We start from the raw sequence: 14,882 nt of genomic DNA, 5'->3' as shown, positions 1-14,882 counted from the left end.
TGGTCATAAAAATCATATACCCTCTCCACACTTTTGTATACCTGTGCAGGGACCATACACAATCTGGCCTAGAGTAAACTCAAGAAATTTGCTAACATGCTCCATTTCCAGCAAAGTTGTTTGAAGGCCGGGGAAAATGCCTATAACAGACAGCTTGGCCTTACATCATCCAGGATATGCATCATTTCATTTGCTTACCACTCACACTTTGGTATCATTTACACGGCTAGGATAATATCTTAACAGCCTGTTAAAGCAAATGAATTACTGTCACTGGAGCCATCTCTCCTTCTTTCCATTAAGTAATAAATTAATAAAGTACAAATACTCAGACTGGACAAAAGCCTAGAAACCAACACCCACCTTGTCTCTCTAATATCCTGGGACCGACACAGCTACAAGTACATTGTATAAAAACCAACACACAGAATTTTGCCTTTTTTAAAAATTATTTATCAGGCTAACAAAGTTTGCAGCTCTCCAAAATACCCTGCAATAATTCTCTCAGTGGCAGTGGGGACTTAAATTATTCAAATACCAGAGTACGTGCTGCTCATTCATATTGCACATGACTTCAGATAAGTTTCTTTTACTGCCTTGGGGTACTCAATAGAACCATGTCATTTTCACCCAGCCACCCAGCACAGCCTGGTTAAACCACCACACCACTGAGCATTTAGCGAATTAAGGGATTGTTCACTTGGAATATTCTACTCTACAAGGTTTTCATTTGCAACATCAGTGCCAGATATTTTTCAGCAATATCTGGTGTTTACCAGTTTACAATGTATTATGTACTGTAGCTCAGAGACAAACAAACAATGTTGTCTCTGTAGTAATGATTTTATGACCATATGTATTGATTCATAAGTGTATCTGAACAAAGTCTGTGTAGGCCTCTAATGTTATTTTTATAAATCAAATCTCCACCGTTAATTGTTCATGGTGTAATTAAGTTAGTGATATTCCACCAAAGAAACAGACTAAGAGAGCATCAATGCCTTATTTATTGATTGGTAGAGTCACTGGGCATTACAATTCCTGCTTTATATTGTACAATTGCAGTTTATTGCCACTTTTCCACTTAAACCATAATGAGAACAAACAGTTCTAGCCATGATGGAGATGCATTCTCAGCTTTAATAAAAATTTTAATAAGCTATGGAATCTTGCATTATTTCCAGCTGGTGATATACAGGGACTCTCCCCATTCTTATTTATCTTGCAAACAGAAGAAATCTAAGAGAAATATGTTATCTTTATGCATTAATTATCAGCCACCAACAGCTTACTCAACACTCTGCAACACAAGAGAGCCAAATCCTACAGCCCTGACTCCTACAAGAAGTCCCACTGAAGTGATTTGTGAGCTACTTCTTGGGGAGGTCAGGACTTCTCAAGTGAGTAAGGTTTTGTAGAATCAGGCCTGAAATGGAATCTTGTCATCCCCCTAAGGAAGCTCTGCAGCCATCATGTCCCTAGTCACAATGTCCCTTGGCACAGGAGGCCCTGCCAAACCAGAGGTATGCTTTTGGGGGCTGCTTTTTTGCCGAAGGAAAATCTGATGTTAAATCCCAGCAGCAGAGAATTTCAGAGTCCCAGCTGGGAGTGTCTGCCTGACCTGAGATAATCATGTGCGGCTGAGCCTTATTACCCAACACAGAGCTGGGCTACTCTCATCCTACACAGAGAAATAGATTTTGCTGTCTATGAGCCAGGACAAGGCACTCCAAAGTCAGAACAGCTGCCTTGATCATATTGTTGTATATTTAAAGATGGTTATATCATTTGGTGTTTATGAACTTAAGCTACATGAAGGAAATGTGACCAGTGATTGAGATGGGGTTGGGGTTGGTTTCTATTTTTGGGGTGGGGAAGGGATCATCTGTTGAAAAAGAATCTTGTGAAATAACTCTGAAACCCCATAGATGAATTGTAATTTTGCTTTGCTGGGGAGATTCTCTCTTCACCTGTCCCTAGCCAAAATGCCCTAAGGCAGTATCTCAGCAGCAGCCTGCTTCAGCGGACCAGGGTCATAAATGATCTGGAAAAGGGGGAAACAGTGAGATGGCCACACTTGCAAATGATACAAAATTACACAAGATAGTTAAGTCCAAAGCTGATTGTGAAGAGTTACAAAGGGATCTCACTACACTGGGCAACAAAGTTGCAGATTAAATTCAATATTGGTAAGTGTGAAGTAATGCACAGTGGAAAAAAAATAATTCCAACAATATACACACAAAATGATGGGGTCCAAATTAGCTGTTACCACTCAAGACAAAGATCGTAGAGTCATTGTGGATAGATCTCTGAAAATATTCGCTCAATGTGCAACAGCAGTCAAAAAAGCTACCAATGTTAAGAATGATTAGGAAAGGGATAGATAATAAGACAGAAAAAATCATAACACTGCTATATAAATCCATGGTACACCCTCCCCTTGACTACTGTGTGCAGCTCTGATCACCCCATCTCAAAAGAGATATTAGAACTGGAAAAGATGCAGAAAAGGGCAACAAAAATGCAAAAGGGGATGGAACAGCTTCCATACAAGGCGAGATTAAAAAGACTGGGGCTGTTCATCTTAGAACAAAGAAATGATGGGGGTGGGGGGATATGATAGAAATCTATAAAATCATGAACAATGTTGCTGAGGGGTATACATTTCATCCCTGCCTGGGGAGTAAAACCCTTGTGACTTGCTTCTTTCCCCGTTGTCCTATCTTGTGGGGAAGAGCAGCCAACCAGTGCTGTTGCAGGTAGTGCTGTCTCCTGCTCCCCTCAGTAGGCAAAGCTGTTCTCACAGGTGGGGGAGTTGGAGGAGACAGCAGAAAGAGTCCAGCAGCTTCTCCCTTCCTGTAAGCCAGGGGTGGCCAACCTGAACCTGAGAAGGAGCCAGAATTTACCAAGGTACATTGCCAAAGAGCAACAGTAATAGGTCAGCAGACCTCACATCAGCTCCCCCACCCCGCTTCCAGTGCCTCCCACCCAACAGCAGCCCCCCGATCAGCACTTCCCCCTCCCTTCCTGCACCTCCTGATCAGCTGTTTCGTGGGTGGGGGAGCGAGGAGTGAGGGCACTGTAGGCTCAGCGGAGGGGGCAGAAAGGGGTGGAGTGGGGGTGGGGCCTGTGGCAGAGCCGGGGTTGAGCAGTGAGCACCCCCCAGCACACTGGAAAGTGGGCGCCTGCAGCTCCAGCCCCGGAGTCGGCGCCTATCCAAGGAGCCGCATATTAACTTCTGAAGAGCCGCGTGTGGCTCCGGAGCTATGGGCTGGCCGCCCCTGTTGTAAGCAATAGGTTTGCTCCTCCCACTCCCAAGCTACACCAGGCCTGGGCAGAGGGAGAGGAGACCCTGCTACACCCCACTCACACCAAGAGAGGAGAGTAAAGAACATTAGGAGCTGTGGGAGGAGCAGAGGGGAGGCTTGAGGGAGGGGCGTAGAATTAATGTGGGGGCTGGAGAAGCAGAACAGATGTGATGTTGCTTTTTACTTTTGCAGGAAATGATAGACATCCCACCCCACACACACACTTTTTAAAGACCACTTTAAACACTGGCTGTAACATGTTGGTTTGCTGATCCAAAACCCACTGAAGTCAACAGGCAGGTGGTTAATCACTTTGCCCCAATCCTGCAAATACTTAAAAACATGCATACCTTTATTCACATGATAACTCCATGGAGTCAATGTGAAATCAGTGTGACTACTCACATGAGTAAATTTACGTACCCTACTTAAATGTTTGCAAGCGCAAGGCAAGGTCTTCAGATCTGATACAAAGCCCACTGATATCCATTGGAGCCTTTCCACTGACTTTAGCTGGCTGTGGATCAGACCCTTACTTACTAAATAAGCTTTACATATAAATATTTGAATACTAGCTTTTGAAATTTCATAATGCAGCCCTGTTTCATTAAGGAGTTGTGGTTTTGATAATGACAGAATACATTAAAGATTTTTCCATTCATATTGTTCTTGTTGAAAATGCCTTCATTTATTAAGTATATTTTCCCTAAATTATAGTCACTAATCTTAATTATTCAGTGCTGTAATTTTCACTGTTTTCACCAAACAGATGAATAGCCAGTCTAATCAGACTATTTCACAAGTATTTTGAGAAATATATTAAGACAGCCATGACTGAGTCATTCATTTGTCTGTAGCCCTAATTACAATAGACACCGGTTGTAATAACAAGAATCCCTTGTGCAATAACTCATGCCACACAACCCTCCAAAAACAAGGGGGTTTCAGACATTTTTGCTTATAGCCTATCAACTGTACAAACCACAGATTCATAAATACAGGATACAAATGTTTTCAAAGAGTTTGGTGGTAATTTAAAAACATGTTCTAGTTACACCTTTTACAGCAGGTCCAGTGGACAGGTACAGGAATGGGAATTCAGCAATCTGGGTTCTAATGCCAGCTCTGCTATTAATTTGCACTGAGATCTTGAGCAAGTCACTTCAACAAATAGGGCCTGATTTGCAGAGGTCCAGAATACCTGCAGCTCCCATTGATTTCAACAGGAGCTGTGTGTATCTTCAAAATCAGGCCTAGGTGTCTCAAGCTGCACACCCAAAAACTGCGGGACCCAAAATAGGGGATGCTTTCGACAACATTGGCATTAACCTCTCCGTGTATCTTTTTCCCCGTACATAAAATAGGAATACTTACCCACCTTTGCAAAGAGCTTTGAAACTATGCATGAGCTCTAGATAGAAATGCCAGGTAAGGGCTTAGTTCTACAAAGGTTTATAAAGCAGAGTAATTTTAATTCATGTGAGCAGTCTCCTTGACTTCAATGATGCCTGCACTCCTGAGTTAACTTATTCAATTGCATAGATTATTGCAGGATAGAGTGCTGTGTATATATTATTAACCACTAAAGTTATTGGGAGTTTTGTCTAAATCTGAATGCAAGATCAGGCCCTAAATTCTTTCAGGTTGTTTGCTTCACTGAATTTTATTCCATTATTCCCATAAAATTAATTAGAAAGCCAAATAACCATAAACAAAGATTAGAGTCTTATTTCAAACATGAGGAACATCAACTGATTTTAACTAGGCTGTTCAACTCTTTAAAATGTATAACAGATACTATTAGAAGGAAAGAGCATATTTAAATTATTTGTAAAATAAGTTATGATGTAGCTGCCTACTATTTGTATTTCTGATGTTACCCAGAGTTGGGGGGTGTGGGGAACTAACCTAAGGTACATTCCACTGTGTAACACAGAAGGGAATTTGAGAATACTGGATTCCTATTATTGGTTTGGGTCTTTTTTTTTTTTTTTCCTCTCCTTTTCTATTAAGGACTGCAGTTGTTCTTTAGTAAGAGGTAGCAATGGTTAAGCAACAATAAGAGACCCCAAGAGAGTCAAAATCTCTGTTCAAACAAGTAAACCTAAAGAACAAAGATATAGAAGCCCTAGTGTCGATCCAGCTTTTTAATATTAAATTATCCCACTCTCCTTCTCACTGCAGCACTCCAGGAGAATGGGTGCAATAGGTTAGCCCTGGCTCTCCCAACTAGCACTTTTTTCTAATTCTAATTTTCCATGCAGACATTATCCTGCGGCCACCAACTCCTGTGACTGAGGGTCTGATGCCTGAGACGGCCACTGCTTGTGAGAATTCTTTATTTAAAAGCAAATTACATCTTAAAACATAAAGGGCTTCAGAATCTTCAGCAAAGAATAATCGGAAAGGTACATTGGTGTGCTTGAAAACCGTTTTCCTTCCATTGAGCATCGGCCCACAACCCTTCTTCGTTAATTAACCTGCCACCTTCGGCTTCCCCAGCCAGTGGAGGCACAGCTGGCCCAACCCCCTGGCTTCATAGCTGGAAACTTCAGTTCTCACTTACCCAGGGTGAGGGTGACTCATTTTTGCAGGATGCCTTTTGGACCGTGCAGGAAATGTAAAGTGAGCTGCAGATCGCTGTGCTACTGGCCGGGTGCTTAGGAGGAGGCAGCTGTCACCGCTCACGCTAGAGAGTGCGGTCAGCTGCGCCTCACACCTCCCTAACGCAAACACCCCAACCCAGCCAACACCCCTCCGGCCTCCGCTTGCCGAGCCTTCTGCCTGTACCAAGACATCCCCTCCGGTTGCTAGGGGAGGACCACGTGGTGATGCTTTGGAGGGGGCGGGCAGAAAGGCGAGCTTAGCCCAATGGCTCTCCTCTCTCCCAGGGCCCCGCCGGGCTGCCACTCGTGCTGTGTTGCAGGCGGGTTCCCCAGGCTCCCGTAACCGGACCCGGGCACGCACAGACCCAGGGCTCTCTCTCCTCTTTGAGCGGCCGCCAGGGACCATTGGCGGAAGCGTTGAGATACTGCGGCTGGCAAAAATGGCTCCAGCGCCCCGGATTTCACAGCACGGTGCCCGGCAGAGCTCAAACACCGGGCGGGCAATAAATGCAGAGGAGTAACATGGGCTCTGTCCTAAGTGTGACTCCTTGATCATTTTGCCCTTCACCGGGGCGGCACCTCCTCTTGATCCAAGCAGTCAGCTGGGCTATTAGTACTGATTTGCACTGCCCGCCCTTGGTATAAAGCTTTCCAGTCATATAAGATGAGGCAGTCCTGGCCCTCAGGCGTTCACACGTCATGGGCATCATTGGGAGTTCTCTGTGTCCTACAGATCACGCGAGTCATAATGCTCAGCAAGGGTCAGACCGTCGGGAAGGGGAGGCAGCCAGACAGCAGTAAATGAGGATGGGGAGGTAGCTCTCAGGTTTTAAGGAAGGCGGTTGGAGGTGCCTGGTTCTGTACAATTCCAGCTATTTAGGATTTTTCTTTAACCAAAATGATCAGGCACCACAGGCATCTGAGGAAGTGAGCTGTAGCTCACGAAAGCTTATGCTCTAATAAATTGGTTAGTCTCTAAGGTGCCACAAGTCCTCCTTTTCTTTTTACAGAGTAAACAGAGCGAGCTGACAGGAGGTACTGGGACCTCTTCTTTGGGGGCTACACCTTCTATGATTTCCCATGATAGGCAACACATTCTGATCTATATACATTAGGTGCAGCTCTCTGCCCCCCACTGAATTGATAGCAGAGGCTCTTAAGTAGGTGGACAAGAGCCTAGATGTCATTTGGCAGGCACTACAATCTAATCTCCATTAAAGTATCTTGCTTACCTGAATTGATAGAGTCAATGGAAATCCTGCTTCAAACCAGATATGTCAGAGAATCTAAGGTGCTGATACAGCAATACTCTTCCGCACTTGCTTAACTTTAAGCACATGGGACTACTCACATGCTTAAAATTGTGCATAAGAGCCTTGCTAGATCATAGACTTAATCCATACAAATATTGGGTCACATTAGGTCTCTGTGCTGTCTCCATAAATACCCTACTACGAGTAGCCTAGAAGTCTCTGATTCTCTGGACTAGCAATAGAATTAGAATGCACTGGAGCAAAGGAGAGAGTAGGTCTGGTAGCCTCTCACCCCAATCCCATAGTGCCCTACCAAATCCACACAACCTTGCAACATAGAATCATAGGTCTGGAATGGACCTCAAGAGGCCATCTAGTCTAGTCCCCTGCACTAAGGCAGGACTAAGAATTAAACCATCCCTGAGAGGCATTTGTCTAACCTGCTCTTGAATCTCCATCTTCACAAGCTCCCTAGCAATTTATTCCAGTGGTTAGCTATCTGGACAGTTAGGAAGTTTTTCTTAATGCCCAACCTAAATTGCCCTTGCTGCAATTTAAGCCCATTGTGTTTTGTCCTAGCCTCAGAGAATGAGAACAATTTTTCTCCCTCCTCCTTGTAACAACCTTTTATGTACTTAAAACCTGTTATGTCCCCACTCAGTCTTCTCCACACGAAACAAACCCAATTTTTTTCAATCTTCCCTCTGAGGTCATGTTTTCTAGACCTTTAATCATTTTTGTTCTTCTCTGGACTTTCTCCACTTTGTCCACATCTTTCCTGAAATGTGGCACCCAGAATTGGATACAATACTTCAGTTGAGGCTTAATCAGCATTGAGTAGAGTGGAAGAATTACTTCTTGTGTCTTGCTTACAGCACTCCTGCTAATACATCCAAGAATGATCACTCTTTTTGCAAAAGTGTTGACTCATATTTAGCTTGTGATTCACTAGGACCCCCAGATCCCTTTCAGGCTCCTTCCTAGGCAGTCATTTCCCATTTTGTATGTGTGCAGCTAATTGTCCCTTCCTAAGTGGAGTAATTTGCATTTGTCCTTATAGAATTTCATCTTATTTACTTCAGACCATTTATCCAGTTTGTCCAGATCATTTTGAATTTTGATCCTATCCTCCAAAGCACTTGCAACCTCTCCCAGCTTGGTATTGTCCACAAACTTTATAGGTATACTCTCTATGCCATTATCTAAATCACTGATGAATATATTGAACAGAACCAGACCCAGAACTGATTGCTGTGGGACCCTCCTCAATATGCCCTTCCAGCTTGATTGTGAACCACTGATAACTACTCTCGGGGAACGGTTTTCCAACCAGTTATACACCCACCTTATAGAAGCTCCATCTAGATTGTATTTCCCTAGATTGTTTATGAGGTCACGTGAGATAGTATCAAAAGCCTTACTAAAGTCAAGATATACAACATCTACTGCTTCCCCTGCCCATGAGGCTTGTTATCCTGTCAAAGAAAGCTATCAGATTGGTTTGACATGATTTATTCTTGACAAATCCATGCTGACTGTTACTTATCACCTTATTATCTTCTAGGTGATTGCACACTGATTGCATAATTATTTGCTCCATTATCTTTTGGCATAATGAAGTTAAGATGATTGGTCTGTATTTCCCGGGTTACCTGTATTTCCTTTTATAAATTGGCACTACATTTGTTCTTTTCTGGTCCTCTAGAATCTCTCCCATCTTCCGTGACTTTTTGAAGATAAGCACTATTGGCTCATGTATCTCCTCAGTCAGCTTCTTGAGTATTCTAGGTATTTGATGGGGCTCTTATATCAGAGTGGTAGCCTGTTAGGCTGGATCTGTAAAAGCGGCAGAGTCCTATAGCACCTTATAGACTAACAGACGTATTGGAGCATAAGCTTTTGTGGGTGAATACCCACTTCGTCAGATGCATGTAGTGGAAATTTGACACCATCAGCTTAGGGTCTGAGTAGAAAGTCCACATATCCGGACAGTCCTTCAGTGAGAGTGCCAATGACCGAGATGATGGGGCATCCAGGATTTCAGGGTTTGTGGATCTTGGGTAGTAGATACAATAGCCCTGGTCAGGGCTCTAAGGGTATGTTGATTGTTCCTGTGTTAGTGCAGGGAGTGTCCTGAGTAGATGGTGCAGTTTCTTAGTGTATTCCTCATTGGGATCTGAGGAAAGTGGGGCTCTTGTGACTTGAAAACACCTAACTTGTCTAAGTAATTTTTAACTTATTTCCTATTTTAGCCTCTGATTCGCCTTTTCACTGGCATTCACTGTGTTAGACAGCCAATTGCTACTAACTCTTTTGGTGAAAACTGAAACAAAGTCATTTAGCACTTCTGCCATTTCCACATTTTCTGTTAGTTTCCTCCCGCCTCCCCCACCACACTGAGTAACAGGCCTACCCTATCCTTGATCTTCCTCTTGCTTCTAATATATTTGTAGGGTTTTGTTTTGTTTTGTTTTTTTTAACCCTTTATGTCTCTAGCCAGTTTAATCTCGTTTTGTGCCTTGGCTTTTCTAACATCCACCAACCTACACCCAAACTTCCTTAACATCAGCTATATTTGCAGTGAAGCCGCTGCTGCATGCTTTCTCCTCATCTTTTAGTGTATGTTTGCACTCTTTTAAGGGCCTCATCCAAATCCCTTTGAAGTCAATGGGAATATTTGGTAAAGACTAAATTAAGCTAAAATTAATTTCATTCACTGTTAAAATGATTGTGTCCATAGAAGACCGTTGCACAAATTTAACTAATTTGATTTAGAAACAGATTTTGTTAAATTGGTACAGTTTCTGTATGCCCACTGGCTCCACAGTAGGAGAGGGAAACACCAGGATGAAGACTATCAGATCAAAAATAAAGTACAACCATGTTTATTTCACCGCCATTACCCCCACAACTGACCCTCACCCTTCCTTCATCATGAGTGCTTAACTTAAGGCTGTCCTGTCTTGTGGATGTGCAATCTTGGCTCCGTGCAATTGCGGCTGCAACAAGAAGCCATAGTCCAAGCAACAGCTTCGCTTTTATAACATGATCATTATATTTCACTTCTGAGAGCGCCATCTGGGAAGCAGCTTTTGGCAGGGCTACTCTGGCAGTTAGGCTGGCATACTGCAATTTTTGCCTCAAAACAACTGGATCAGGAGAAATATGCCTGTACCACCCTAGTGATCTGCACCTAAAATAAGAGTAATATATCAAGCTATTTACCATAGAAAAGCCACAATGTAGCTCTGCTGATGGAGGTAGGGGACCAGATGGTGAAAAGCCTGAAAACACAAGCCTAGGGGAAGAGAAGACATAAGTCAGACTATATTTTATCTTTTTTTCATTAATTTTTCAGTCACATCAAAAGTCAGGAAAAAATAAACTGGAAACTGCTTTGTATGTTATATATTCATTTATTTTATATGACATGAGGATGAGGTGCCAAGGAACTTTTTAACACAGAAGACAGCAAGGGATCAAAAAATAAAAGTGTACTAAATAAAAGCCTCCCAGAGAAGGTTGTGGCTACCTACCTGGACCTAGACAGAATTCAGCTTAGTATCAGCAACAGTGCATGTGTTTAATGTCTTCAGAGAATCCTCACTGGAGTACATCTTTCCTAATTGTTAGGTTTCAGAGTAACAGCTGTGTTAGTCTGTATTCACAAAAAGAAAAGGAGTACTTGTGGCACCTTAGAGACTAACCAATTTATTTGAGCATAAGCTTTCGTGAGCTACAGCTCAGCTCACTTCATCGGATGCAACTTCATCCGATGAAGTGAGCTGTAGCTCACAAAAGCTTATGCTCAAATAAATTGGTTAGTCTCTAAGGTGCCACAAGTACTCCTTTTCTTCTTAGTATTGTTGACTCACTACCTCAGCGATGGGCATATCAGAGCTCAGGCAGGCAGAGATGTGTTTGCATAGTTTGACGTTCACACCAATAGTCTGTTGTGATGTGGAGCTTTATGTCAGGAGATATTACTGCTGACCAATATGAACTCACAATTTTCTAATGCCATTTTCTAACACATGCCTTCTCTTAACCATTACTCATCTGTTAGTTGATTTATGGACAAAGGCCTGAAGTCAGGATTGCCCAAACTGTACCAGGAGCCTGAAGCAAACACCTAATTTGTTAACATGTTTACATATTTTATCAGAAGTAAACGTATACCTTCCCCCTACTAATTCCTCATGCCATTCTAGTCATCTATCAAAAACCATACAAGGAATTTCTTTGTTGTCCACGTTAACCAGTAACAAAAACCTGGACTCTTCAACTTTGTCCTATTCAACCTGAAGGGAGCTGGCAACCATGATTCACAAGTTTTACAGTGAATGCCTCAGGATTCAGCTTCATATTGCAGGACTGATTTAGCTCTCACATTGGTTTAAATCAGGAGCAACTCCTGAAGTCAGTGGAGTTACACATGTGTTGGGCACACCAGTCTTAGATTGAATTAAGCCCTTTGTATTCATTCTCAGATACTTTAGCCTTGAAAAGAAACAAAAGACATCCGAGTTCTTTAGAGAAAATGGGTGAGTAACAGTTGTTCTATGGAGGTTACTTTCAAGAGCAAGGAAAGGATACACTGGGATAAGCAAAAAGAAAAGGAGTACCTTTTCTTTTTGCGAATACAGACTAACATGGCTGCTACTCTGAACACTGGGATAAGCAATTCATCTGCTTTTAAACAGAGATTTCGCACAGGTTCCTGACCATACACAGTAAACAAAATGGAGTAAGTGAGCAGTGTATGGGGGCGGGGAACTGGAGCAACTGAAGACCTGTGACGCTACAATAACCTTTTTAATAGTAATAATTTTCTACAAAAGTTTTAGCTAGGCAACAGAATAAGAGAGAAGTAACAGACATCCTAAAATATAGAAACCATTGGAATGGGGATAAAATTGAAAGTAAGCCTTATCTTAAAACACAGCTTCTCTTATTAGTGTCTGGCAGTAGTGGCGTTGCATAAAAATACATCACAAGCTCCATACAGGCTGGAACCTTGAAGATCTGTTGAGAACCTAAAACAAAGCCCCAAACTGGCTGACATTGCTCTTACAGTCTTTTACATGACCTCTGAGCAGCAGTCAAGACAATAACAAACCCACTTTGAGATGGTGGTCTTAGATATATGTTCTCCTGCTGTGTTTGTCAGGGGAAAAAAATGAAAAGGTGACTTTCACCATCTAAAAGGTTCAAAGAGTTAACAAAGAGTGCAAAACAGATTTTGTGTACCCATTATAAAAAGCAACCTAAGAAAGGAAGTAAAAAAAAAAGGTTGCAAGACCGGGATAAAACTAAAGAGAGAGGCTAGTTGTGTACACTGCAACCAAGCGCATGAGAACCATACACCATGCATCCATGGCCAGATCCCGCGACATGCTGAATGGGAGTTGAACGCACATAGGGTACAGCTAACAGCAGTTTGGAGAGAGCCTCCCAGCCCAAGTGAGCAGACTTGGGCTAACAGAGCTCACATGAGCACTCCAAAGTGCTGTCTATACAGCTATGTTTAAAGTTGTGGCTCAGGCTGGAGCCCAGGCTCTGAAGCCTAGGGTGGGGGGTGGGGAGGTGGACTCCAGAGACGGCGCTCCAGCCCGAATCATAATTTCAAAGCACCGTCTGTCTATACCGCTATTTTTAGAGCACAGTCGCAAGCCCCACTAGCCCACTTCTGTCAACCTGGGTTGGGAGGCTCGCTGTGCAGATGTGCCCTCAGTAGCTTGCTGGATTAGACCCCATGCAAGCAGGTTTTTTAAACCCCAGTGGTTTCCCAAATATGTCCACAGCTTGTGTCTGCTCAGTAATCTGTGGGGAAAACTTTACATGCTCAAACCACTCCTTGGAGTACAAGTGAAAAAGTCCAGTAACTGAACCAACTTTGTAGGAGGAAGATTCTTTTGGGTTTGTTCTTCCCATCTGGCATGTATTAAAACTCTGTAGTTGGGAATGTTCTGGAACAGCACATATACAATGTCTTTATGGTATAATGCTCAATTTCTTTTTATGTATAGGATTTGATAGTCTCCATAATATCCAAGACCCACATAGACATTAATGGATTTATCTTCACAATAACCTGGTGACCTAGGGAATTAATTTATTCTCCTCAGTTTACAGCTGAAGAAGTGAAGCAGCTTGCCCAAGGACAAGCAGGAGTCGATGACAGAGCCAGGATTAGAACCCAGATCTCCTGAGCTTCAGTCCCATCCTATGAGAACGTTCTTCCTTTCTGTTGCAGGCTGGCTTCCTCCCTCCCTCCCTCTCTCCTTTATTTTCAGTGCTATGTTGAGCTCTTTTTTGTTCATCACACTCAATTTGTTTTTAACATTAAAACTTTCCCTCTTATTTGTGTGGTTCATTAAGCAAGGGGCAAAATAATTAAAAGGTTATGTTTCTTCAAACCCTGTCTAATTTATTGTTATTCTTCCCTTTCAAACAATGGCGAGTGTGAAGCATGAACTATATCAAAAGTGGTAGAACTAGTATGACACCTGCTGGCGAGAAACCCTGAAATAATGTTAACAGCAGCCACAACTGATGGACAGGAACGTACTGCAGTACATTGATCTTATAAGACTCAAAGTTAGCTCAATACAGTGGTGTCAGGAAGCAAATGAGATAGCATGGGTAATTAATGCACCTTTCATCCATGTAATCCATTTTGTTTGATTAGGATGGCATTGGTGAGGGCAGAATGGGGGAAAAAGCTAGTATCAGGAATATTTAAAAATAAGAAACAAAACTATAGTCAGGGCCGGCTCCAGGCACCAGCTTTCCAGGCAGGTGCTTGGGGCGGCATTGAGAATGGGGAGGCAGTCTATGTCCCGTGGTGGCTTTTGGGTGCTCTTCCAGGGGCGGCAGCAATTAGGCAGCAGCTCCGCCGCTCTTGCGGCGGCAGCAATTGGGCAGCGACTGCTTGGGGCGGCAAACTTGGTAGAGCCGCCCCTGGCTATAGTAAGGGGTCAGAAAAGATCAAAGCTAATACAACACTTTCAGAATCAAGGCAAAATCAAAAAGTCTTATGATAGCTAGAAGGGTCTGATTATAACAGACAAACCTGGTCTAATGGGAACCAGGAACTCCTGTGCATCTCTTACTGGACTCTCTCATCCAAACAAGGACTAAAAGTTACCAATTGAAGTGCATTCACACAACGGCACCATTTACTAAGTGCCATTTTCAGTGCTCTGTCCAATCTAAAGGAAACAGTTTCCCTACCAAAGCTGCAGAAAGAGCTCTGATCATTAGGATCCCAAGAAGCAGATCTTCCATACTAAACCCCTTTGTTCTCACAGCTTATAATTATTGTGCACCTCACTTATTACAGCTGGGTATTTTCATTCATCTCACTATGCTATTGCTTCCTTGTCCTCTTGCCAGAGGCAAGTTTTCAAATTAACAGAAGATGTCAAAAATAAGTGTCACTGATATATGGGGGACCAGTAGGTTGAAAGACACATTTGTGCTCTTGCTATCTATGTATACTGCTGCTACCATTTTTCTCACTTATGCTTGATGTTTCACTTATTACATGCTCCATCCTGCCAATGATAATAGACAATGCCTCTTTCAAGAGTAAAATGTGAATTGAATACATTCAAAGTTGCACTACAGTATAATAAAAAAATCCAGTATGACTGAAGGTAACAAACTGATACAGTCAAGAACATCAGAGAACAAATAGGCAACTGGAA

At 42.7% G+C, this 14,882-nt stretch overlaps 1 protein-coding gene across 1 annotated transcript in view; it reads right to left on the bottom strand.

The window, feature by feature from the left end:
* Positions 1-6,096, bottom strand: part of ERICH3 (glutamate rich 3) — a 64,570-nt gene extending 58,474 nt beyond the window's left edge. The window contains exon 1 of the mRNA XM_084637182.1: positions 5,878-6,096. Coding sequence (XP_084493308.1) covers positions 5,878-5,897 — 20 coding nt within the window. The 5' untranslated portion in view covers positions 5,898-6,096. The remainder of the gene's footprint in view (positions 1-5,877) is intronic.
* Between the last annotated feature and the right edge of the window lie 8,786 nt (positions 6,097-14,882).

The sequence above is a fragment of the Lepidochelys olivacea genome, assembly GCF_965140295.1.
Source record: "Lepidochelys olivacea isolate rLepOli2 genome assembly, chromosome: 8".
Lineage (NCBI taxonomy): Eukaryota > Metazoa > Chordata > Testudines > Cheloniidae > Lepidochelys > Lepidochelys olivacea.
This window is presented reverse-complemented; position numbering and strand designations above follow the sequence as displayed.